A 27,408-nucleotide genomic window follows, 5' to 3' on the forward strand; every position below is an offset into this window, starting at 1 on the left:
GGAATGGGATCTTCTGGGCTATTTCTGGAAGCCTGTTTCAGAGAGGGTGAGAAACAATGGAAAAATCTCTGGGACCAGCAGCAGAACACGCCCATTGCCCCAGAAGCACTATGAGAACAAATGGTTGAGCCGAATGGAGATGATTGAATGCTCTAGTGCTGGAGAGAGAAGGAAGAAGAAGAGTTGTTTTTTATATGCCGACTATCTCTACCACTTAAGGGAGACTCAAACTGGCTTACAATCCCCACAACAGACACCCTGTGAGGTAGGTGGGGCTGAGAGAGCTCTTAACACAGCTGTAACTCACCCAGCTGGCTTCGTGTGTTGGAGTGGAGAAACAAATCCAGTTCACCAGATTAGTCTCCGCTGCTCATGTGGAGGAGTGGGGAATCAAACCCGGTTCTCTGGATCAGACTGCACCACTCCAAACCACAGCTCTTAACCACTACACTATGCTGGCATTTCTCCCAGGAAATGCATGAACCTAAACTAAATGGGGAAAGAAAGGTAGAAAAAAAGAGAAAATCCCCCAGAGCTTGTACCAAGAAAGCATTTGAGCTGCCTGATTCTAATAATTGTTACCAATTACTTTCTATCAGACACACTGCCAGTGCACTCCTAAGAAGAGTTACATCCTTCTAAGTCCATTACACATATGGTTTCATCCTAAGCAAAAGTAATTCCTACTGAATCCAGTTTGTGTATTCCCTAGCATCTTAGGGGAAGGGCTGTGGCTCAGTGGTAGAACATCTGCTTGGCATGCAGAAGGTCCCAAGTTCAATCCCTGGCATCTCTAGTTGATTAGGCAAGTAGGTGATCTGAAATACCTCTGCCTGAGATCCTGGAGAGCCACTGCCAGTCTGAGTAGACAATACTGACTTTGATGGACCAAGGGTCTGATTCAGTATAAGGCAGCTTCATGTGTTCTCGTAAGTGTGTTTAGGATTGCAGCCTGCATGGAATACATTTGCTGTTTCCTCTGTTCTCTTAGTTCTCTCCTATTAGAAGAATCCTCTAGTAAATAACTCCAGCATCTAGGAACCACTTTGCATTCATGGGAATTTTAATAAGACTATTCTGCTTTCTGTCACTTTTTCAACTGCCAGGCTAAAATAGCAACAACAGTCTGTCTCATCTGAGTTGATTTAAGAGAAAAAATATTGGCTGGTATCCTACGGTTCTGCTCAGCTGAATGTAGAACTTTCCTCCAGCCTTCCTTTTGGGGAAGAGTGACTTCCCCCAGAAGAAGACCCTCCTGCCTTGCAAGGTTCTTTCCATAAATAGTTCAGTGAAGTGGTAGGATACCAGCCATACCATGTCCTTCTACACAGACAAACAAACACAGCATGCGAAGCTGTTGGTAAAACTGAATCAGTCTCGGATTTGGCATGAGGGTTTGCTCTTCCAAAAAGAAAAAGTAAGAATAAATTCTTCTCAGCTACCACAACCCTTTTGCATGAGCTTAGCAGATCTTTGGATTCTAGCCATTAGTTTTATTAAGGAAAGCTATGCTTTCTATCAGCTAACTTCAAAAGAAAGTCTTAAATCCATTTGTTGAAGATGTTTACTTCACCTCTTCCCTGACAATAGTAGACTAAGTGAACCAGCGGGGGACTTGGCATAAAACAGCTTCATGTGTATATTGGCACATTTATGTATGAAAGCCAGTTTTCAACATTCCATCGCATGATTGGGACCTTGAACCTAGGAGGTGAGGCTGGGATAAGCAGAGTGAGGAACTTTACCCAAAACCTATTTGTTACCTTTTAATGGTATTGCCAGGTCTCTCTTTGCCACCGGCAGAAGGTTTTTGGGGCGGAGCCTGAGGAGGGCAGAGATTGGGGAGGGGAGGGACTTCAGTGCCATAGAGTCCACTAGCTAAAGCGTCCATTTTCTCCATGTGAACTGAGCTCTATCAGTTGGAGATCAGTTGTAATAGCAGGAGATCTCCAGCTAATACCTGGCAACCCTACACCCAAGGCATACTAAAGCACTATGCCTAATGGTAGGGATAGTCCTGATTTAAAGTGGTTTCACTTGGAAGCAGGACTGATTTATATCGTTAGAACTTACTTTCAAGTAGGTGCATTTAAGACTGCAATCCAAGTTGGGATTGGCATATTTCCCCTCTAATTAAACCCTTCCTTACTTTATTTAGACTGAATCCTCCTTTGAAAACAGGCATTATGTTTGCAGTTCTCAAGTGATTTTCACTAGTCCTTAAGTGGCTCAGGGACTTTTGCCACTAAATTCTCCTGTATTTGGTGTATATCAGGAATAGGAAGTCCTTTTTGTTGTTATTGTTTTGGCCTAAGGAAAGAAAAGCCCACCCAAAAATATCCCCAACAACAGAGCAGTTGTTCTCTTTATGACAAGAGATAGAATTCATGGGCATAGTTCACACACATGGTTTGTCACAACAGTAACAAGTCTTGGGCTTACATGCTCCCCACTCCTCTTTTTGCACGTGGTTTGATAATGAAGGACTTCTCCTTCTGTGAGAAACCATGAGCGGAATCCTTTGCTAGTGATGGGACTTCCCTCCAGGTCAAGAAGACTTCCTTGATGCCAGAGCCTCCTGTCTTGTGTCAAAAGATTTCTCACGCTGGAGGGATGAACCACCACTAGCAAAATGAAACCACCATCTTCTGTACATAACTAAACTATGCCCCATGGTAGGGTTCTGCAACCTATGGCTGTATGGACCAGTGTGGAATCAAATATGGCTTTTCAAAAAAGAAAATTTAAGTATTTAAAGCATAACAAAGGGGTAGGTGGGATGCTGGAATACCCATTATGTGACTGGGATGGCAGACAAAGGTTTTTATGGGATTCAAGATCTTCTTAGAACTCCTCTATGGAAAGGGAAATGATAAAGAACTGTCACTACTTATCCAAGCATGAACCATGCACAAATTTATGATAGTGCATTAAAAAACTAGTTAGTGCACTAGCAACTCTTGCGCATCTTAATGGCTTATTGTGAGTTGCTGTGTGTGCGCCACTTCCTAAATAAACGATTTGCAACAACCAGTGTTTGAGCTGTAGAAACTGTATGGATTATTAATCAACATGTCAATTATCAGCAATGTGAAGTTGTGTGTTTCTATTATGCAAGTGGACTTTCTTATACAGTCTCTTTGTTGCTCTCTTGCTCTGAATTTGGGTGTGCTTTGGCTCTTTTGTCATACAAGGTCCCTGTCCCCCTGTTCCACTACGGGTTGTTCTACAAACCAGACTTCCAAACCACAGTTTGGTCTTGGTTCACAGGGAACAGAACGAGACTGAACCGGCAGGGGCAGAAATGATCCTGGGATAGAGCAGCCCCAGCCTCCTTTCAGTCCACCTGCAGCAAAGCCCTTGTACTGAACTTGCCAAATCTAGCCTGAAAAGAACTTCAGGGAAGTTTCAAACTGTGCTAATAATAAATAAATGGCCGAGTGAACGGCAAAGGCTGAGAATGCTTCTGTCCGTTCCCATGGGAGAGCTCCTTTTGGTGATGTCATGCTGGGTGCAGCCAGCAGCATTTCTGAGGCTTCATCTTGCAGCGTTCCCACCCCCCCCCCAATTAATCCCTTCTGCTTGCAGTTGGAGTAAGCACTCACCCCCTAATTGGAGTGGGAACCTCCGGGTTTAATCTTTAATACAGTGGAGCTGATAGGAAGAAAGTAGATTCCTTTGAAATATGGCATGGAGGAGAGTGTTACTGATACCCTGGACTACCAAAAAAACAAATCAGTGGGTTATAGATCAAATCAAGCCTGAGGTGACCCTAGAAGCTAAAATGACCAAACTGAGGATATCATACTTTGGTCACATTATGAGAAGACAGGAGTCGCTGGAAAAGACAATCACGCTAGGAAAGGTTGAGGGCAGCAGGAAAAGAGGAAGACCCAACAAGAGATAGATGGACTCAATAAAGGAAGCCACGGCCCTCAGTTTGCAAGACCTGAGCAAGGCTGCTAAGGATAGGATGTTTTGGAGGACATTGATTCATAGGGTCATCATGAGTCAGAAGCAACTTGATGGCACTTAACACACACACACAGTGTGCTAAATGGGTACATTTTATGCCACTGACAGCTACTCTTATTGTGGCAGGGAAGGGTAGGTTTATCTAAATACAGATACATGGGAATGATTTTTCCTTGGTGTGCCTTGACCTTAGGGAATCTACATTTCTGGTAAGCGGCAGTGTTAGGTCCTAAATTGTCTCCATGGAAGGAGAAGCTGGAAGAACCATGGATACAAATAACCCCCCCACCTCCACTTTTATCCCAGTAATGTTTAAAGAATGTGGCTGATCATTTTCTGAGTGTGCAGAGATTCTTTCTTTGAAGCAGTGAGTAATGTATTCCAGAAAATCCAAAATTAAGCAAGTGAGCAGGAAAAACAACTAGATTCTGCGGAGGAATGTTAACATGTCCTTCCACTGTATTGAGCTGTCATCATTTTTAAAATGTTTAGCTAGTGTTAATGCTTGTCTGTATGTCTCCTCCTTCATCTGCTCTCCCCCCCCCCCCACCTGCACAGCAGATCTCTTTAGCATCAGAGTCTGGAGGAGGAACTTTATTATGAATCACGAGCCAGAACCATCCAGTACATGACAGGATGGCAGTGTAATCATTACATTTTGAAAAGTTCTCTGGCAATTGTGTTCAAGGTCAGAATAGACAGCCATAAACTAAGTGTCCCCTGTTGCAGTCCTTGGTGGTGGTGAACCAGCGTGGTGTAGTGGTTAAGAGCAGTGGTTTGGAGTGGTGGACTCTGATCGGATCGTGTTTGATTCCCCACTCCTCCACATGAGTGGCGGAGGCTAATCTAGTGAACTGGATTTGTTTCCCCACTCCTACACATGAAGCCAGCTGGGTAACCTTGGGCAAGTCACTCTCTCTCAGCCCCACCTACCTCACAGGGCATTTGTTGTGGGGAGAGGAAGGGAAGGTGATTATAAGCCGGTTTGAGTCTTCCTTAAGTGGTAGAGAAAGTCGGCATATAAAAACCAACTCCCTCCTCCTTTTCTTCCTCTTCTTGACAGAGGCTGCTTCCACACAGCTATGGGGCTCTCATTGCTGCTGTGAATGCAGAGACATTTGCAATGCCAACAGAGCATCTGCATGGCAGATTTCCCTGTACTTTCCTAGCCCTAGGCCCCTATAACCCCCATTTCAGTCCCCTTCTACAGGATCCAAGGGCTTTTTCAGGGGTTTTTCCTTAGCCAGTAATTGACATATTGCTATAGCATATCGATATGTTTGTCACTGATTAAGAATCCCCTGCCCCAGACTTCTGGTAGCATGAGGGGGAATGGTGACTGAGGGGAGCTGGGGCAGTGGAAATGGCACAGGTATAGGTGGGAACTGTCCATACATCACCCACCTTAGTTTCACTGCAGTCTTTCCAAAAAACATCATTCCAGAGCAAACTTGGGCAAGATTGCATCAAAACCAGGGAATGCTGAAAGGTACAGGAATGGCTCACATTGCTGTCTGGAAGCAGGGGAAGGAAACCTACTTCCTATCCGTAGCCCATCCGGACCAAATAATAGTAACCTCTATCTGGAACATCTGAAAGTGAACACAACCAGCGAAGAGAACTTCATTTGGTTTTGAGACTCCTTAAATTTGACCCTCATGACGATCCATTATTTGGAAGTGTTGGGCCAGTGCTAGAAAAGCCCTGGGCAATACCTACTTTGAGTCTTCCAGATAACAACAACAAGAAGAGTTGGTTTTTATAGCCCACTTTTCTTTACCTTTAAGGAATCTCAAAGCGGCTTACAATCTCCTTCCCTTCCTCTCCCTTGTGAGGTAGGCAGGGCTAAGAGAGTTCTGAGAGAACTATGACTGGCCCAAGGTCACCCAGCATTTGGAGCAGCGGGGAATCGAACCCAGTTCTCCAAATTAGAGTCCACCGCTCTTAACCACTACACCTGAACTGAGTCTCCCCCCATCCCAGTTCTTCTTGCCAGACAAGGCGAAGGAAAGGGTCTCTTCGATTTTATTTTTTGCTTTGATTGCATCTAGGCTACCACCTGCTTGTGTGCCAAGTGGGACGTCAAAACAGTCTGGGACCAACCAGAGCTGCTGTTCCTGCAGTGCCCCTCCAGGGCAATGTCCAACCTGGAGCTTTCCTGGTGAAAGGCCACTGTGCCCCCATATGTATCCATGGAAGTACAGTACAGCAAAATGCCGAGACGTGCACTGCTTTCCTGCAACATGCCAAAAACAATGGAAGTTTCAGATGTGTTGACCTAACAAACATTTATAATGAGCTCTTCTATACTTCATACATTTAATTTACTGCAATCTCTCGTGAATAATTATAAGCACTCTCCTTATGCCATGCAGGAGCCAAATTCATAGGACAATATCTCCGTGGGTGGCTCTGTTATAATTATGGAGTAGCCGTTCCAAGGAGACCTTCTAATGACTAACCTTGCACATTTGTGTAAGTTTTGTAAGGCCCTCCTATTTGGGATTACATTGCTGGAGTTCAGCAGGTTTTGCATTCTTTTTCCTAAGAGTACTAAGACTATTTTATAGTTGGGAATTACATGTTGTAAATTATTGCTGCCCATCTTGAGCTTTCAGATAGGACCAACGAAGAACCGCAATGAACAACATGTTCGTGAAATGACTTTGTGTTAGAAACCCACTTTGAATGAGATTCTGCTTTTTAAGATGCACATTTGGAGCAGTAGTTTTCCACAATCATTCCAATCTATTGTCCCCAGAATCCCTAGAAACCCTTAAATATAGGACACTTTCTCTTCCGATCAGATCAGCCTCGGGCTTTTGCAAACATAATAAGACTATTACATGGAAATATGGACTGCAGGTCTTTTTTGTGTGTGTCAGTTGCTAAGAGATCAAAAAGCAACAGAAACATGATTCTCACTGGGGTTATGTTTTTGTCATTTGCTGCAAGCTTAGTTTCAAAGCATTTGAACTATCCTGTCTTTAGCAGTAATTCTAACCGTATTAACAGAGCTATTAAATATGGGTGGAATTTTCTTGGAAACTTGCTGATCCTATCATACATTTCTATTTTATTTTTAGGACAGTTGCTAAAAACATTGTACCTGTGGTTTATTTGTGCTCGCAACATATTAAATTACTTACTTTGTTACAGTGGAATGTGTAAGGGCAATTAATCGGTTCAGTTATAGGACACTTCCTGATCTTGCTTGCGTGCAAGTTCACTGCCAGCTTCTGAAGGGACTTTAGTGGATCACTGTTAGCTTGTAAAGCCGTTTGCTACTAAATATATATTTTTCTTATTACATTTTTACCCCTTTCTTTCTCAAAGGATTTAGGAGTGGTGTGGTGTGCATGGTTTTTCTTGACTCATCTTTATTTATTTACTTCATTTATGTCTCCCTCCCTTTTCCCCAGTGGGGACCCAAAGCGGCTTTCATTGTTCTCCTCTCCTCCATTTTATCTTCCCAACAACCCTGCTAAGTAGGTTAGGCTGAGAGCAGGTGACTGGCCCACAGCCACCCAACAAGCTTCCATGGCACGAGTGGGGATTAGAATTGGGGTCTCCAAGATTCTAGCCTAACCACTACACCACACTGACTCTCCCATGAGTTTCCCCCATAAGGGTCGAAGTGGCATGACTATTGCTGTTCCTCTGAGAGCATCACCACCATTCTCTTTTACTTTAAATTTTTAAGGGGGTGGGGGTAGGGTTGCCAGGTCCCCACTCACCTTCAGCGGGAGGTTTCTTTTCAGATTGTGTGTATGCGCCAATGCTGCATTTCCTGTTTACAAGCGGGAGTGCCGCCTCACAAGGAAGAGTTTGAGTGGTCTAAGGCTCCTCTCGAGTTGTAAACCGGAAGTGCCACGTTGGTGCGTGCATGCATGATTGCCCGCTGGCCCTCAGCTGGTCGGCGGGCAGAGGGGCACATTACTGGGGGTTTGCCCACCACCATCGGGCACCTGGCAACCCTAGGTGGGGGAGAATGAAGTTTATGGGCGATTAGAATCTGGCAAGAAAAATAGAAGCATTTCTCCACACAATGCGTAGTTAACTTGGGCAGTTTACTGTCACAAGGTCTAGTAATGGACATAAGTTTGGATGGCTTTAAAAGGGGGTTAGACAAATTCAGGGAGGGTAGCTCTCTGTGTGGCTATTTGATGATGGATAAGTCAAACCAGAGGCAGTAGACTATAAGCACATGTTGCACCTGAGGGTTAAACAACAGAGAAAGAATCTGTTGCCCTGATTCCTTGTTGGTTTGCTGGAGCAATCTGGTGGTCCAGTTTGACAAGCAGGATGTTGGACTAGATCATACTCTCTCCCTCTCCCTCCCTCACTGCCCTTTCTGCAAGAATCTTAGAGCAACATGCCTGGTTTTCCATATTTTTTGTGTGTATGAGATAATCTTAACTATCAACCATCACTGTTCCTGGTAGAATGGAAAGTATATTTTTAAAGAGAAACTTAAGACAACAATGAACAGATTACATCTTACAAGTCCACAAGCTTTTCTTAACCGCTTGAGCAAAATCTGTCGGATCCATCTCTTGTCTTTTCAACCTTCAGATCTAAAAAGACCAAGAAGCCCTTGCCTTCTCCCGTCAGAGAAAACAAGTCCAAGTTAACAATTTTTGATGAAGAACTGGATCCAGACAATGAACTCTTCGGCTCGGCTAAAGATTTTTCGTTCACTGGCAACAAGAGGATGTTGTCAGCCGAAGAAAGTAAATGTATTTATATTCAGTTTCACAGTGCAGTTTGTCTGCTCCCCAAGTTAATGTAGAAGTTTTACATGGCCTGTAAAGCTTCTACTTGTTTAGAAAATGTGTATCCTTCCTTTCTGTTATAAAAAGTAACACTTAGAATGGCTTACAAAGATTTTAAAAATGAAAAACATAACAAAGCGCTAAAAGTAAAAAATAGCAGGCCAATAACAGCTAAGTCTCATAAATCCAACATTAAAAATACCAAAAAAAGAGAGTTAAAGCAGCGGACAATAAAATGTACCAAAAGTCGTTACAGCAGAAAATCAAACAGATTAACATTGGTTGTGATAATGGCATACTGGGCCTGATTATGAATCGTCGGCTCATTTGGATATGTGTTCAAAGGTTTGGGTTGAATTAAAAGTAAGGATAAGGGCCTACCAATATGTAATGGCTCTTGCTTATCTCTGCTGCTACTCCTAGGTAAGTGACTATTTAATGGTCTCAGTGCCACATCCAGTACATCTACTAGTTGGCATTAGTGATGTTCACAGGGTTCTAAGAAGGGAATAGGTCATATGGCTAAAATAAGCAAAAAGAATCTCCAATGGTGAGATGGCTTATATGACCAGTTGGGGCCTCCCAGTTCATATAGACGCAACAACAACACAGGAGTGTATGTTTGTCACTTGGAATGATCTGCTTGTGGGTTGACTGAAGTGCCCTACACGGAAGTATGGACAGGTCTTAACATGTGAAGCAGCTGTGAATGATTGACTTGGAAACACCCTTAGAACGGTCCAACCCACGGCAGAAAAACATCTGATCTGTCCCTGATGTGGTTAATTGTCCAATTGTCTTGTTTAGTAGGATCTGTGTTCACAGGGCACGTTCCAATTGCAAAAATCCTGTCGAATGGCTCAAACAATCACAGACACTCAAGACCTACAGTATGTAGAGATATGCCTGCATTGTGATGCAGACAGATGATACACAGCATCTGTCTTTTTAAAGAGGGGCTTGCACTGGATCTAACACAATATAGCATAGATTTGGAGGTGTAGTTGTTTTTATTATAGAGCATTATGGTATTTGGAATTGGGTCATACGACATGCCCCACATGGCAGTAGTTCTAGGACCCCCCTTGCTATAACCATCTCCGCCCCCTACCAACATAGTGTCATAAGAATATAAGAAAAGCCATGCTGGATCAGACCAAGACCCATCAAGTCCAGCAGTCTGTTCACACCATGGCCAACCAGGGTTTATAGGGTTGCCAACCTCCAGGTCCTAGCTGGAGATCTCCTGCTATTACAACTGATCTCCAGCCAATCCATTCACCTGGAGAAAATGGCCACTTTGGCAATTGGACTCTACAGCATTTAAGTCCCTCCCCTCCGCAAACCCTGCCCTCCTCAGGCTCTGCCTCCAAAATCTCCAGGTATTTCCCAACCCGGAGCTGGCAACCCTATGCCTTTAGGAAGCCCACGAACAAGATGACTGCAGCAGCATCCTGCCTGTGTTTCACAGTACCTAATATAATAGGCATGCTCCTCTGATACTAGAGAGAATAGGCATGCATCATGGCTAGTAGCCATGGATAGCCCTGTCCTCCATTAATGTGTCCACTCCCCTCTTAAAGCTTTCCAAGTTGGCAGCCATCACCACATCCCGGGGCAGGGAGTTCCACAATTTAACTATGCATGTCCATTGTACACAATTCAAATCTAATTGAAGTTGTCTGTTTTCTCACTCATTAGATCTGAAGTTATTTGAAGATCCAGACCTTGGTGGAACAGTAATGCTAGGTGACTCACTACTGTTGCCAACAGCTTGTGTGAACCGAGAGCACGCCGTAGCCTCTACCCTTGATGAGGACACCAGTGAACTGTTGAGGTATCTCTCTCCAATGCAGTCAGTCATTGTAGTTTTAGAAACTCATAGCCTCATTAAAAAATGTTCTGAGGTAAATCTGTCTGTCTTGTACATCCTTGTCCTGCCTTTCCTCTCTCAAGGCAGTATGTGTGATTCTCCCTTTCCCACTTTACCCTCACAACAGCCCTCAGGTTAGGCTGAGAGTGTGTTCCTGATCAGTCAGGGAATGCTATGGCAGAGGTGGGATTTGAACCTGGGTCTCCCAGATCCTAGTCAAGCCTTTAATCACTGTGCCACATTGCCTCTCAGACGCAAGCTAAACAGCTGTGTAGGACACTCAGGGTGGAGCTACATATTACATGCAGTCTGTGATTGTTTTCTTTTCCACAGGGAGAACAGCTCTTGCAGCCCTTGTCTTATTTTTTTTTGCGGTAACTGGCAATGACTGATGGAGGGAAAGGGAATCAGTGTCATGAAGGAGGGGACAGAACTTTTTTTTTTTTTTTTGGTTTGCCGTCAAGTTGCGGCTGATTTATGGTGACCCTGTAGGGTTTTCAAGGCAAGGGAAGTTAGGAGGTGGTCTTCCATTGTCTGCCTCTGTGCCATGACCCTGGTATTCCCTGGTGGTCTCCCATCCAAACACTAGTTAGGGCACAGAGTGTGTGACTGGCCCAAGGGCACCCAGCAAGCTTCCCTGGCGCGAGTGGGGAGTTGAACCTGGGTTTCCCAGGTGCCAGTCCGACACCTTTACCACTACACCACGCTGGCTCTCTATCAGTTACTTTTTCCATTTTTATCTCGCGTCCCTCTGAGGAGTTCAGGTTGGCATACGTGGTTCTCCCTCCTCCATTTTATCTTTGCAACAGCACTATGAGAACATAAGAAAAGCCCTGCTGGATCAGACCAAGGCCCATCAAGTCCAGCAGTCTGTTCACACAGTGGCCAACCAGGTGCCTCCAGGAAGCCACAAACAAGACGACTGCAGCAGCAATATCCTGCCTGTGTTCCACCGCACCCAAAATAATAGGCATGCTCCTCTGATACTAGAGAGAATAGGTATGCAGTACGACTAGTATCCATTCTAACTAATAGCCATGAATACCCCTTTCCTCCGTGAATATGTCCACTCCCCTCTTAAAGCCCTCCAAGCTGGCAGCCACCACCACATCCTGGGGCAGGGAGTTCCACAATTTAACTATGCGTTGTGTGAAAAAATACTTCCTTTTATCTGTTTTGAATCTCTCACCCTCCAACTTCAGCAGATGACCCCGTGTTCTAGTATTATGGGAGAGGGAGAAAAACTTCTCCCTGTCCACTCTCTCCAAACCATGAATAATTTTATAGACCTCATCATGTCTCCCCTTAGCCGCCTTCTTTCCAAGCTAAACAGCCCTAAGCATCTTAACCGCTCTAAGACAGTTGCTCTAGTCCCCTAATAGTGGCTATGGAGGGGCCCCAATTCAGATCATGGCCCGGGCAGGTGGTGGCAGTGAATACATAAATTTGCTTAATGCTGAGTCAAAGCACTGGTCTCTCAAGATCAGTATTGTCTACTCTGGCTGGAATTGTAGGGATTGAACCTGGGGCCTTCTGCATGTAAAGCAGATGCCCTGCCCTTGAGCCATGGGCCCTCTCCTGTGGTACTGGATGGTTCCTTCCATGTGGTTTCCTTAATTTAAATTGTAAACCCAACCACACAGAGTTTCCAGTGTGAGGGGAGAATACCCTATAGCAACTGTAGATATGGGGGATTTGTACAGGATGAAGATAGTGTACCTTTTCTCCTGGACCCTGACCAGGAGAATCTGAATTGGGCCCTTCTTGCACCTTCTATTCACTTTTCTTTTTAAGTGTGAGATATAGATCACATGATGTGGTTGAGCCCTTAGAATTTGTAATGCTGCTGAGTGGGATTGGCCATGGTTAGTACTTAGATGGTAGGCCACCAAAGAAGACTGGAGTTGCTATGCAGAGGAAGGCAATGGCAAACCACCTCTGCTCTTGTCTCGAAAACCCCATGGTCCTGGCGTCACCATGCCTTGGTTGCAACCTGATGGAACACAGTTATTATTAGGTATCCCCACACAAATGGGCCAACCAGTGGCATTTCAGAACAGTTTGCTCAGCACACAGGGTCACTTCAAAGAAAGAAGCTCTGAGGTAAGGGCAGCATGCCTAGGGTCACCAACATGGGAGAAGGCGAAGGGTATGGCTTTATGCCCATCATTGCCAGCCAGGTCCTTGTGGTGCCCTTATGTGGCCATTTGGCAATGGTCAGAACTGGGTTCCAGCTTGTAGTATGAGGGAGATCCCATCAAAGAGAGTGCGAGACTGAAGCTTGTCTGTCTAGTAGTAATTTTTGTCTTGCTCTTCTTGTAAGGAACTTAGGGTGGAGTCCATACATGGTTTTTTTTGTTTGTTTGTTCATTTGAAAACTGGTACCCAAGGCAGGTAACAATAGTAAAACAATAATAAAACCATTCATAAAAACATCAAAGGATAACCATTAAAATAGCCAGCAACAACAAATCTGAAATGCTTGGCTCTCCCTGCCCCATTTTTTCCCCTCACAACTCTGTGAGGTAAGCTAGGCTCACCCAAAGTCACCCGGTAAGCTTCATGATCGAGTTGGGATTGGAGGCCAGGTCTCCCAGATCCTAGGATGAAGATCTGACCATTACAGCACACTGGATCAGGCAGCTTCAGCCCAGTTTCCATCCCCAGGACCAACCAAAGGCCAAATGGCACATTGGAGGGAATTGAGTCTGACAGGCTGTGGCCTCAGGAGTCATTGTTAATGCTTTGAATATACATTTATTACATTTCCCCTTATCCCCATGGAGATCCTTCATTTTCTTATCACAGATGTTGTTCTTTTAAAACCACTTTTTGAGGGCAAAACTGTGCTTTAGTTTTCTAACACTTGCATATGTTGTAATCATTTTGTTCCACTGTTTAATGTTTATTTTTAATGTGTACACATAGTTATACAGAATTGGTAAAATCGTATTTCTTTTCCTACAGTTAACTGCTGTTTGCACATCACCATACTCATTTTTATAGTCTTATTCTTTGGAAATGGCATAGTACCCATCTACCATTCCTGCTTATATGACCTATTTAGAGGGCATAGATATTTTCCATTAGCACTTGGCTGCAGTTGGAGCATTACAGTATTATGACAGGAATTTCAAACAGAGTTCTTCCTTTTTAAATTGAATGTAAAGTGTTTAACAGAACAAGAAATGGCAAGTGGATTTCTTTGCTCCATGTGACCTTATAAACAAGGTTACACATTTCCTTTCCAAGTGGGTGAAGTTTTCTAAAGATCGTTGCTGTGCTGATTTGTTTTCTTGGCTGTCCGTGGAATTGTAGTTGTCATTAGGCATGCTAATGGTACATTGGTTTGCCAAAAAAAGAAAGTTGCTTCTTGGTTCCATATTTGCTGGCCGGCCTAACTTGTGTGTGTGTTAAGTGCCGTCAAGTGGCTTCCGACTCATGGCGACCCTATGAATCAAAGTCCTCCAAAATGTCCTATCTTTGACAGCCTTGCTCAGGTCTTGCAAACTGAGTGCCGTGGCTTCCTTTATTGAGTCAATCCATCTCTTGTTGGGTCTTCCTCTTTTCCTGCTGCCCTCAACTTTTCCTAGCATGATTGTCTTTTCCAGTGACTCTTCTCTTCTCATGTCCAAAGTACGACAGCCTCAGTTTAGTCATTTTAGCTTCTAGGGTCAGTTCGGGATTGATTTGATCTAAAACCCACTGATTTGGGTTGTTGTTGTTTTTTTGGCCGTCCAGGGTATCTGTAACACTCTCCTCCAACACCACATTTCAAAGGAATCTACTTTCTTCCTATCAGCTTTCTTCATTGTCCAGCTCTCACACCCATACATAGTAATAGGGAATACGATGGCATGAATTAACTTGATCTTGGTGGTTAGGGACACATCCTTACACTTCAGAAACTTTTCTAGCTCCTTCATGGCTGCCCTTCCCAGTCTCAATCGCCTTCTGGTTTCTTGGCCGCAGTCTCTCTTTTGATTGAAGGGCCTAACTTAGACGTGACATTTTATACACATATACTTCTAAGCCATGTCCGTCTGATTAGACTTGTTACCGCCACGGGACACACCCTCAGGAGCCGAGAGAGTGAAGTGCCCCCGATGCCAGTGATGCCTTCACCAAGTGCTGCTGTCAGGGCCATCTAGGGATCATCTGCCTCCCTTTCCCCATTGTTCTGTGAGACAACCTTAAGGGGGGAGAAGGCTGCACCCTCTATTTCCTGCCTTCCCTTGCTTTCTCCCCAGCTGCCTACTTGTACTCCCTGGAAATGAATACTCATAGGAGGGCTTATTGGTTGAGAGCCAGCATGGTGTAGCGGTTAAGAGAGGTGGTTTGGAGCGGTGGACTCTTAACTGGATAACCGTGTTTGATTCCCCACTCCTCCACAGGAGCGGTGGAGGCTAATCTGGTGAACTGGTGTGGTTTCCTCACTCTTTCACATGAAGCCAGCTGGGGGACCTTGGGCTAGTCACAGCTCTCTCAGCCCCACCTACCTCACAGGGTGTCTGTGTGGGGAGGGGAAGAAATACATGGGTGGAACAAATGAGTGGTTCCTGTCTTGTTATAAAACAGTCAGTCCTTACTAGCAAACTCAGAATGAATAATAAAGGCTACTTTGGGCAGGCAATATACTACAGACAGGGGTCATATAATAGGAGTTTATGTACAGGCGAAGGGCCAACAGTGTAATTCTGCATATATACAACATTCACAAGGAGTCAGCAGACCTGCAAACATCTGCCTCGTTAAGTTGCTCTCGACTTGTAGAATTCTATAAATATGTGAATTTTAAAATAGCAGGTGCTCAAAGAGATGGATCATGGTTACGACTGCTCGAGTAAATAGGCGTCAGAGCAGCTTACATTTGTGTTGCTGGAAGCAAAATACTATAAAATTCTGAAGCAAACACTTAAAATTCATGCGCAGGAATCAACTATTTTGGACATTAGTTCAAATAATTTCTTTTCTTCAGTTATAATGTTAGCATACCACATTCTCTGCACCGTTGTTGCTCTGAATAAATTTGTTTATTTCATGTATATCCCACCTTTCTTCCGTCATTTACTGACTGAAACATTTTCACCCTGCTTTTCAGCACAAATTCCCCCCAAAGTCGGGAAACCTGGCTATGAATTCATTGGTTGGCTTTAGGAAATTCACCAGGCATAGACCAAATCCATAGCTGCTTAGGTTTAGCAAGGTTGCTAGATCATATGCCTTTCAAACTTTGGGTCGGATTCTATTGAACATTACCACTCACACAAGAGCTCTTGTATGAACAGAAATAAGAAAATTGTTGGAAGTAGCATTATGTTAGCTTGACTATCCCATCAAAGATCTGAAGCTAACATATTTGCGTGAAAAGAAAATGGCCCTGAATGTAAAATGACCCCCCCTAAAAATTGTTATACACAAAAACTTTTAAATTAGTGGACATCACTATATGCAAATGTAAGATGAGCTCCCTCTTTTTTTGGTTAGCATACTTCAGAAAAAACCTAGCCTTACATCTGAGTAAATACAGTAGCAGTAGTAACTTACGCTTGCTTTTGAAGATATGAAGTGTTTTCTCACACATGAGCATGTATGGGCGAGCATGTGGAAATCCCTTCTAAAGCTCTGGTGAGTTCGGTCACTTCTGTGGTCTGACCTTTTGATGGTGGAAGCGCTGTGTTTAAAAGAAGTCTGTTCCAATTACCTGTAAAGGTGAGAGTGAATTTAAAGCATAAAAGGGGTACACCCCACTGCCTCTTCTCCCCTGTCGACTGATTTGTCTCTGGTTGGAATCATGTCCATCATTGGAGTCTCACTCCAGAGGTAGTAAAGAAGTGGTGAACGGAAGAGAGGTGAGCGCCAGCCAGACTTGTTGCCTTTTAAATACCATCTCTATCCGTCATTATATTTGCGATTGCCGTAGACCCATGCATGTCAGAGTTAGAGGTGAGACAACTAGGTCTCTGCCCTCAGCCTGCCTGAGGCCAATGGCCCTTTGGCTCCTCCCCTCCCCAAACCGTCTTCTGCTTTTGCCATTCTATGTAATCATTTTGGGACAGTATATAAGCTATCTAAGGGGTCAGTACCTGAATTGTATTGCTTCCCTCTTTCTGCCCTCTCTTCCTTTTGTGTTGTATGTATTATATAACACTCAAATTGCAAGATGTCATAGTTCCGCTGTACACAGCATTGGTCAGGCTGCACCTGGAGTATTGTGTGCAGTTCTGGAGGCCCCACTTCAAAAACATGATGTGGACAGCAGGTGCAGAGGAGAGCGATGAGGATGACCAGAGGCCTGGAGAATAAGCCCTATAAGGAAAGGCTGAGGGAGTTGGGAATGTTTAGTCTGGAGAAGAGGAGGTTGAGGGAGGACATGATTGCGCTCTTTAAGTATTTGAAGGGCTGTCACTTAGAAGAGGGCAGGGAGCTGTTCCTGTTGGCAGCAGAGGATAGGAGTCGCATTAATGGGTTTAAATCATGGGCGGAAAGGTACCGGCTGGATATTAGGGGAAATTTTTTTTTTACAGTAAACATTGTTCGACAGTGGAATCAGCTACCTAGGGAGGAGGTGAGCTCCCCTTCACTGGCAGTCTTTAAGCAGAGGCTGGTCAAACACTTGTCAGGGGTGCTCTAGGCTGATCCTGCATTAAGCAGGGGGTTGGACTAGATGGTCTGTATGGCCCCTTCCAACCAGCATGGTGTAGTGGTTAAGAGCGGTGATTTGGAGTGGTGGAGTCTGATCTGGAGAACCAGGTTTGATCTCCACTCCTCCACATGAGCAGCGGAGGCTAATCTGGTGAACTAGATTTGTTTCCCCACTCCTCCACATGAAGCCAGCTGGGTGACCTTGGGCTAGTCACAGCTTTCTTAGAGCTCTCTCAGCCTCACCTACCTCACAGGGTGTCTGTTGTGAGTAGGGGAAGGCTAGGAGATTGTAAGCCGGTTTTATTCTCCCTTCAGTGGTAGAGAAAGTTAGCATATAAAAACCAACTCTTCTTCTTCTTCTTCTTCTTCTTCTTCTTCTTCTTCTTCTTCTTCTTCTTCTTCTTCTATGATTCTATATTATAGGCCTCATTTGAACTTTAAACAATGATGAATGCAGCAGCAGAAAGGCAGTCTATAAATATTTCAAACAAATAAAGGCTTGGGTCTGCTGCTGCTACCTGTAGCTTGGGTCTGAATGTTAAGGGTTAACCGATGGAAGTACTGTTGGTTTAACTTTTTAATTTACTCCCCCCGCTCCAGAGTGGAAGAGGATTTTGAGAAAATGTGGAAGTTGAGCACTAAACCGAAGCTCAAACCCAAGCCCCAAGTGCCTCCTAAGCCAGCAATACCGAAGAAGCCAACAATCAGCTCCAAAGTTCCAGTATCAACAGCCCCCAAGGCGAAGTCAACAGAAGCGAAGGCTCAAAGCATGGGAGAGGTGGACATTCTCAAGTACATTCAGGAAAACGAATCCCTGGGCGGCGAAGAACCGAGCCTGTTCTGAAGCGTCTACTGTGGACTCGTCACTTCAACCTTGACAGGCCCTTTCTCAGGAAGAACCTTTCTCAACCAGCTGAATAGGGACAACAGGTCTTGATCGGAGTTTTGGGTTGCCACTTTGCCTGCTGGTCCAGTAGAACAGACGTTCTGCTTGGTCGTGTGTAAGCCGTAAATTAATAATCAATTATGCCTTATTTTTAAGAGAGTTTCAAGAGCCAGGTGGGAATTGCATTAAATTAAGGGCAGTGGAACTCTCTGCGCTTCAGCTGCAGATCAAGGTATTGCCACGTGCATATAACAGAGCTTTGCACAAAAAGAGTACTCGGCTGCGAGGATAGATGGCGTAAAGGGAACAGACCATGCAGTGAGGGTGGATTTGTGACACTAAAAAAAGTGCATTAAAAAAATGGAAATAGTCATACTTCTTCCAGGAGAGCCAGTGTGGTGTAGTGGTTAAGAGCAGTGGTTTGGAGCGGTGGACTCTGATCTGAAGAACCAAGTTCGATTCCCCACTCCTGCACATGAGCGGCGGAGGCTAATCTGGTGAACTGGGTTGGTTTCCCCATTCCTACCCATGAAGCCAGCTGGGTGACCTTGGGCTAGTCACTGCTCTCTTGGAGCTCTCTCAGCCTCACCTACCTCAGAGGGTGTCTGTTGTGGGGAGGGGAAGGGAAGGTGATCGTAAGCCGATCTGATTCTTCCTTAAGTGGTAGAGAAAGTCGGCATATAAAAACCAACTCTTCTTCTTCCTTTTGGAAAGACTTGCTGGAAAACATGCAATGAAAATGCTACTCCCACCCACCCCTCTGCCCCCATGGCTGTGATTGGTTTTTTAGTCCCCTGGGTGCATGCTTATTGCCCTTTTTCAGACCACAAATTATGGTGCAGGAGAAGAAAAACAAGACCCAAAGATACGTGGACACAAGGACATCCACGTTTGCAGCAGGGTGTCAATCGTTTCTTCTTCAAACTAGAGTTTATGGTGGTGGTGATGGACAGGACGCTGTCCTACCCTTGAAGGGAAGAACAACCACTGAGATGAGCCCATGGGAGTGCTGTTTCAGCATCCATTTACCTTTCAGGAAGGGGATGGAGTGCTGGAGGGAAGCACAGGAGAGTGGAGTTCTACCTGAGACAGAGAGGTCCGTGACAGCTCAGGTCTGGTTGAGGAAAAAAGGAGCAGTTTGGCTCTATCTCTGGGACAGAATAGGTAAAGGTAAAGGTCCCCTGTGCATGCACCAGGTCATTCCTGACCCATGGGGTGACGTCACATCCTGACGTTGACTAGGCAGACTTTTGTTTATGGGGTGGTTTGCCAGTACCTTCCCCAGTCATCTTCCCTTTACCCCCAGCAAGCTGGGTGCTCATTTTACCCACCTCGGAAGGATGGAAGGCTGAGTCAACCTTGAGCCGTCTACCTGGAACAGACTTCCTTCGGGAACGGAACTCAGGTCGTGAGCAGAGCTTGGACTGCAGTACTGCAGCTTTACCACTCTGCGCCATGGGGCTCATGGACAGAATAGAGTACTCCGTTTATGATGCCTGTCTCTGGGGATGAGTGGACCTGGTACCATTTAGTCTGACTCTTGGGAAAGGGCAGGCTGGTGTGGGTGGCATCCTGAGTGTGTATATGAGGATCCAGCCTAGTGGCTAGTCAGTAATAGCCTGTTTGTGTCTGAAAGCGTTAAAGAAAATTCTGTCTACCCTCTAAAGCCATAACTGGTTTAAATTTGTGTGCCTCTGCCAGGTTTCTCCTTTGTCTGCCCGGAGTCCTGTGCTGCTGTTCTGTTCTTTGAGACTGTCCTGTAAATAAATAAATCTTCTTTGTTGTTTCTGTTCAAAAGCTTCCTCAGTGATCTCCGTGAACTACTTGTGCACTACGTATTCTTACCTCACAGCAGCTAACCCAAAGCCTACACACTCGCTACCTTGAGAACACCTGGTAACTGAGGGGAAGAGAATCTTAGGAGGCTGTGTGTGTACCCTCAGGGGGAAAAATAGGCTTGTCACACTGGTGCATTCAGAGGTTTCCTGAGATCGGGGCACAGGTTGTCAGGATGCATGCATACGGGGAAGGGACCATGGAAGCTCCCCTCTGCACAATGCCTTGAGTCCATCTGACGCATGATTCTGGTATTCATGTCTTCGTAACTTTTATAGAGAGAGGAGAACATCCTCGCAGCTCGAGTCCCCACATTTGGAAGTCAATTTAAGCATAAGGAGACTGTTAGCCAAAAGCCATCTAAATCTGTTTTTCCAGTTCGTGAACATTTTTGTGAAATAGTTACAAGATTATATTCCTTGATAATTTCTGGGCCAGGGTGTGGGGGACAAATTTGGAAGAGAAACAGGAATATCATATTATGCAATTTGAATGGAATGTGCGTGAGTTGGCACAGTATGGATATTTTTAAAATTGACCCTTCTCTATGAACCTGACCTGTGTCTCTCTATTCCTTCCAGCTTGACTGTTTGTGGCCTATAAAATAAACCTCTCTTGATGAAACCTTAAGCCATAGCAAATATTTGCTACTCCTGTAAACTTTTCTTGATTGCCTTTTGAATATAGATCTGAAGGAATGGGAAACCCCACATTTAAAGCACTTTAAAATAACTGTTGTTAATGTACAGTGGTTAATATTTTGTTTTGAATAGAATAAAATTATGCATTATCAAAATTAAATATAACAAATGTTTCTCTGTATCAAATTACACTGTGTTATTGATGAAATTTGTTTGTTTGTTTGTTCATTTGATTTTTAGGCCACTCTTTCCTGGCCAAGCCAGGCTCAGAGCGGCTCACAACCTTTTAAAACACATTGAAATCAATCCAAGTTTGTATATATAACAATAAAACCTATAAAACCCAGGCACCCATTTCTAATACAGCTCTCCACATAGTTTTTAACTATGGTATTGTGTGAGGCACAAACATCATGGCTTACAATTGTGACTTGTTCCCTAGCAACACCTTTCTTGGCTATAGAGAGAAGGCAACATTTGTGAGTCAAACTAAGATCTGAGTGATCATCTGCAAGCTAAATCCCTGTTTCACAAACTAACCATATTTAAAAATAAACAAGGGTCTCGCATAATGTGTGAACCGCTAGTTCAGGAAATGTCATTAATCCTCTTCTCTTGAAGGATACTCTTACATCCACACAAACCTCTTTATAATATTTTCCGTATTACACTTCTGTTGCATTGTTGTTTGTTAACTGCAAAAAGCTGAACAGGAAATAATAGTAAGGAGCCAAAAAAAAAAAGAGGAGGTCATATTCACTTTTGTGTACATGCTAAAATTACCAGCAATGGGGCTTCTTCTGCCGTAGCTAAATTTAGGGCTAAACCTACTGCAGTTGCAATCAGCTGGTTAATTATGAGTTTTCTTAGCATCTGTTTTCCAAGAGTTCTTTTCCTGGCTTGTAATTATAACACTTGCAATAGAGCTCTTCACACACGCCTTATCAAGTTGATAACCACGATCCTGAAATAGACCCAGAAGTGTTCCTTTAACAGAATGGATCCCTTGTATTTGGTCTCCTAAGATCTGTGTCATTCAGCTAACAATCTCATTGACCCAGCTGCAAACCATTTTTTTGTTTGTTTGAGAAACAGAAAAATACTGTCATAAACCAATTTATTTACAGTTCCACAAGAAACCTGTGGTGGGTTACTAAAAAAAGGTGCTCTTCACTTTAACTGGTGGTGGTTGAACACATGAAGCTGCCTTATACTGAATCAGACCCTTGGTCCATCAAAGACAGTATTGTCTGCTCAGACCGGCAGCGGCTCTCCAGGGGCTCAGGCAGAGGTCTTTCCCATCACCTACTTGCCTAGTCCCTTTAACTGGAAATGCCAGGGATTGAACCTGGGACCTTCTGCATGCCAAGCAGATCCTCTACAAACTGAGCCACAGCCCCTCCCCTAGCATTCCCAGATGCACTCAAAATTATAGATAATCAAAAGCCATATACTCAGAGGACACACTTCATATGTTGTTTTGTTAAAAAAAGAGGTGCTGGTACTTATATATAAGGTTGCACTAATTTCCACGTGGCGCAGTGGTAAACTGCAGTTCTGCAGTCCAAGCTCTGCTCATGACCTGAGTTCGATCCCAATAGAAGTTGGTTTCAGGTAGTCGGCTCAAGGTTGACTCAGCCTTCCATCCTTCCAAGGTCGGTAAAATGAGTACCCAGCTTGCTGGGGGTAAAGGGAAGATGACTGGGGAAGGCACCGGCAAACCACCCCGTAAACAAAGTCTGCGTAGTAAACATCGGGATGTGACGTCACCCCATGGGTCAGGAATGACCCAGTGCTTGTACAGGGGACCTTTACCTTTTTAATTTCTACCATTTCCCTCCAAGACTTGGGAGATCCCCCCCAAAAAAAGGTGCCAGTACTCAGTACTTAGGGTGGCCAGCTCCAGCTTGGAAGTACCTGGAGATTTTGTAGTGGAACCGGAGGAGGGCGGGGATTTGGAGAGGGGAAGGACTTCAGTGCCATAGAGTCCAATGGCCAAAGTGGCCATTTTCTCCAGGTGAACTGATCTCTATCGGCTGGAAATCAGTTGTAATAGCGGGAGATCTCCAGCTACTACCTTAAGGTTGGCAACCCTATCAGTACCGGTGAGTACCGCAACAAAAAAGCCCCGCCTGAAGCTCTTCGGGGAAAAGATTGGATGCCACTGGAGTTTTCCCAAACTTTGGTAACCTTATATAAATACACAGTTCTATCAGGACTTGGAAGATGGAAAAAATACCTTGTGTCTCTGAATTGCTTGCAGCCAGCCAGAAATGTTAAGAGGTCACATCCTGCTCTCTTATGAAGTAAAAACATGATGACGCGATAAACATAGTGCTACAGGCTCATTTTGGGTAATTGAATTGCCAGAAGAGTTACTGATCCGGCAGAGTGGCTGGTGCCAATCAGCTTTTTATATTGCAGTCAGAGGCCTGAAATGCGCTCTCTTTGTTCTCTGCATCTTTCATCCAATTCTCTTGCCGCTTCTCTTCTGAGGCTTTTATTTTTCCTCCTTTTCTCTTTGCCCTGGCTAAGAAAGCCTCTGGGTTTGTTTGCTGAGTTTTTACATTCAGTGAATCTTATTTCCAAGTAATTAACAGCTTTGGGAAAGTCGTGATTAGACTCGCCAAAGTTTGAGAGATTAGAGATGATAATAAGTATGTGGCCAAAGACGCTGGGGAGGGGCCATGGTTCAGTGGCAAAGCACATCTTTTGCATGTAGAAAGATTAGGGTTGGCAGGTTCCTCTTTGGCACCGGTGGGAGGTTTTGGGGGCAGAGCCTGAGGAGGATGGGGTTTGGGGAGGGGAGGGACTTCAATGCCATAGAGTCCAATTGCCAAAGCGGCCATTTTCTCCAGGTGAACTGATCTCTATCAGCTGGAGATCAGTTGTAATACCAGGAGGTTGGCAACCCTAAGGAGGTTCCAGGTGCAATCCCTGGTGTCAAAGGAAGCTGGTGCTTAGAACAGGGCTGTTGAGAAGGAGAGACCAGGTGGACAAAATTCTGAGGGCCTCGGCTACCTTGAGGAGCCCTAGAGATGGGCCAGCCATGCAATTTGTTGTCATACTTTCCTTTCCTTTTCCTTTCCTTTCCTTTTCCTTTTATCCCTTAGAAACTCCTTGATCAATTGATCTTGAGCAGCATATATCTAGTGTTGGAGGGATATAAGGACTGAAACAAATCTTGCCACTGACAATGTAGCCTTGGGGTCCCTAGTTTGTTGTCACACAATGTTTGAGCTGGGGGGGGAAGCAGAGAAAAATCTTTGTCCAGGGTTCCCTTGGTAGCCCTTGACGGTACCTTAGCTGCCGCCTTGTATTAGCAGCTGAAGATTTCCTAAATGTAATCACCTGCAAATTGCTGCGGATCAAGGATGCAATCCTAGGAACACTTTCCTCAGAGTAAGCCCCATCACATAAAATGAACCTTACCTCTAAATAGATGTGCTTAGGATTGCTCTCCAGGTGGCTTTGAAAAGGAAAATGGCTGTGAAGAGAGAGTTCAAAAGTTGCCTGTGGCTGTTACCGCACAAGGTATTCCCAACGATGTATCAAGGGGTTGGAAATGTTATAAAAAACATCGCTTTAAAAGGGTTTTAGGATGCCATGGCTAAAGAATGGTTGGAAGACGTCTTCACAGCTAAAGGGGCCAAACAAAGTGCGAACAGTATTTTTTATAACAGTTTCAAACTCTTAATACATCGCTGGGAATACCTAGTGCGGTAACAGCCACTGTTAGTCGAGGAAGAGTACTGAAGTTGTCTATACCTTTGCAAAATATACAGGTAGAAAAGGTGGGATAGAAGTAGGTACCTAAGCAGGCAGTGTGAGTTCTAAAGGGAGCTTCAGTCCCGGGACCTAAAAACTGGTTCTGCTCATCAGAAACCTTAAGTAGTTTGCCCCCAAGCTCCGAACTGCTTTTTGTCTTTGGCTAAATCCAGGTGTTTTTCATTTATTTATTTAAAATACTGATAAGCCCACCTGACAAATCAAGACCCAAAGCAGATAATAATTAGGGTTGATAGATCCCTCTTCACCACCTGTGGGAGGTTTTTGGGGTGGAGCCTGAGGAGGGTGGGATTTTGGGGAAGGGAGGGACTTGCAATGCCATAGAGTCCAATTGCCAAAGCAGCCCTTTTCTCCAGGTGAACTGATCTCTATCGGCTGGAGATCAGTTGTAATAGCGGTAGATCTCCAGCTAATACCCGGAGGTTGGCAACCCTAATAATAACCAATACATACAAATGCAATAAATATCAAATGTATTAAAAATCCATGTTAAAATAAGCAATCTAAAAACCATCATCAACCAGAAGGCATTCCTTTTTTGGCCCAAACCCAAACTGCCTCCAGATTTCCATGCAATAGCTTCATTTCCAGTCTTGTTGGGTAAAGGTGACCTTGGGTATGTGTTCCACTTTAAAAAAAGAAGAGAAAAAGAAAGATAAGGGCTACTATGTTGAACTACTGGCCACTAAGGAAGCATCTATTATTCGCCATCACTGCAAGAAAAAAATGATGATTTCTTTGCTTGGCATATGGTAGCAGCATGGCCAAAATAGAAGGCACGTGTCATTGAGGCTGAAATATATAAAGCCGTCAACCTGCTGTCAACATGTGACACAGGCATCCTTGAAATGAATGGAATGTGCCCTGTCAAAGCAGTCTGAGGAACGCAGCCAAGTCCTTGTAAGTGTGTGTGTGTGTATATAAAACAACAATAAAATATATTAATTAAAAATCCAGCCCAGCATAAAAATAGACCATAAAAATGAACCATGGTCTGCTTAAAATAACAGTTTCCAAACTAAAATAATATTAAAAGATCAGTCCCTTAATAAAAATCCTGGATGAACACAACTGTTTTGGCCTGGCACCTAAAAGAAAGCAGTGTAGGTGCCAGGCAAATCCCTGCCCTCTTCAGTCAGTGGACTCCTTGGTACATATCCTTTTGCATTGTCCTTACATGTACCAATTTAGGCAAAAATGGATTATACCATGCTTTAACAAATGGCCCACATTTTCTTGAGCAACTTTGGAGCAAAAGGTTCAGTTCCTCTTAGAGGACTCTGACCCTCAGTGTACTTATTTTGTTGCTCCTTTTTATTTATTTTTTTATTATTTTTTGAGGCTGCAGAGAAGAGTTGAAGGGAGATGTTTTTAGAGATGGGTCTTATTTAAGTTTTATGGTTTTATTGTTCAAGACCTCGGTCTAAGAACAGGGGGAAACAAAGAAAAAAAGAGGTGCCAGGCAAACCTAAAGAAAAAGGGTATTCAACAAGCAAGGTGCCACTACTGAAAAAGCCCTATCTCTGGTTGCCACTTGCCTCATCTCTACATAGAGAGCAGGGCTTGTGAGGCAAATCTTAACTGGCAGGCTGGACTATATGGGAGGAGATGGTCCTTCACATACCCTAACCCCAAACTATTAGGAGATTAAATACCTCCTATAATGTTGTGGGTACGTTCCTGGAAAAACAGTGCTGCTACTGCAGGTAATACACTGTTCTAATGGAGATGTGTTCAAAGTATCGCCATTTCTTACAAATGAGTGACATACTGATGTGCTGATTGAGCAACCACCAGCTTACCTCCTCTGTTAGGCTTCTGTGCTTGAGCATCATGCGGGAACATCTCTGGGTTACCTTCCGCACTGAGGTTTCCTCCAGGGAGACCTGTGGCTACCTTCTGTGGCCACCTTCAGCTCCTAGAGAGGCCCTGGTCCTCAGCCGCGCAGGTCTTTTATGCTGCAATCTTATGAACATTTTCCTGGGAGTAGGCCCTACTGAACACAATGGGACTTAGTTCTGAATATACAGGTTGAGTATCTCTTATCCGGACTGCTTGGGAGCAGAAGTGGTCCCTATTTCAGATCTTTCCGAATATTGGAATATTTTGGAATTTTTGCATATACGTAATGAGATATCTTGGGGGCGGGACCCAAATTCATTTATGTTTTGCATGAACTTTATACACATAACCAGAATGTAATTTTAAAGAATATATTTTAATAATTTTGTGTACATTGAATCGTCAGAAAGCAAAGGTGTAACTATCTCACCAGAATACCTGTATCCGCCGTTAAACAAGAGCAACAACAAACAAACTAACAACAGGCTTTCAGGCTCCACCTACGATGCAGAGTACACTATATTTTATTTTTTTTAGGTGAAAGGAAACATTGAAAGCAGACAGCATGGATCTTCCTGCATGCCAGCTCGAAGGATCCGGTTTTTTTGGATCACTCAGGATATGGGATGTCCGGACAAGGGGTGCTGTCCCTGTACCTGCTTAGGTTGCTTCTTTATGCAGGTCACTCTCTGATGGGACATGCCCACAGCAGCATCCTGTCTCTTCCGCCTGTTCAAAATAGAGACTCTTACGATTGAGACTTTTTCTGAAAACAGCAACACAAACACTGGGTGTTATGTGCGGAAATTTAAAATCTTGATAATGAGTGTTGTCTGAGACAATAATTCAAGAGCGGAGAAATATTTACCCACAAGCCATTATTTACGTATGTGACCAGACTCTTCGTAAACGGAGGAGCTGCTTCTACCCATTTGAAGAGGAGCATCCAAGCCAATGTGGTGCAATAAATTATCATCCTTGGAGTATTTGGGTTTTAGAAAATACTGCTTGGCGTGCGCTAACATATTTTTAGGTCCTAAACCAACACACATCCAGCCTTGTAGCTTGTTTATCAGCCTGGTGTTGTATACTCTCCATGTTTTCGACTTGCAAAAGGCAGTTGCAATTTCCGAAGATAAGCATTTA

The 27,408-nt window shown here is 44.2% G+C and overlaps 1 protein-coding gene across 1 annotated transcript in view; it reads left to right on the plus strand.

The window, feature by feature from the left end:
• HS1BP3 (HCLS1 binding protein 3) overlaps positions 1 to 18,112 on the plus strand; it is a 42,734-nt gene extending 24,622 nt beyond the window's left edge. The window contains exons 5-7 of the mRNA XM_056856686.1: positions 8,551 to 8,708; positions 10,452 to 10,587; positions 17,869 to 18,112. Coding sequence (XP_056712664.1) covers positions 8,551 to 8,708; positions 10,452 to 10,587; positions 17,869 to 18,112 — 538 coding nt within the window. The remainder of the gene's footprint in view (positions 1 to 8,550; positions 8,709 to 10,451; positions 10,588 to 17,868) is intronic.
• Positions 18,113 to 27,408: the final 9,296 nt, after the last annotated feature.

Source organism: Euleptes europaea, chromosome 10 (genome assembly GCF_029931775.1).
Source record: "Euleptes europaea isolate rEulEur1 chromosome 10, rEulEur1.hap1, whole genome shotgun sequence".
In the NCBI taxonomy this organism is placed as follows: domain Eukaryota; kingdom Metazoa; phylum Chordata; class Lepidosauria; order Squamata; family Sphaerodactylidae; genus Euleptes; species Euleptes europaea.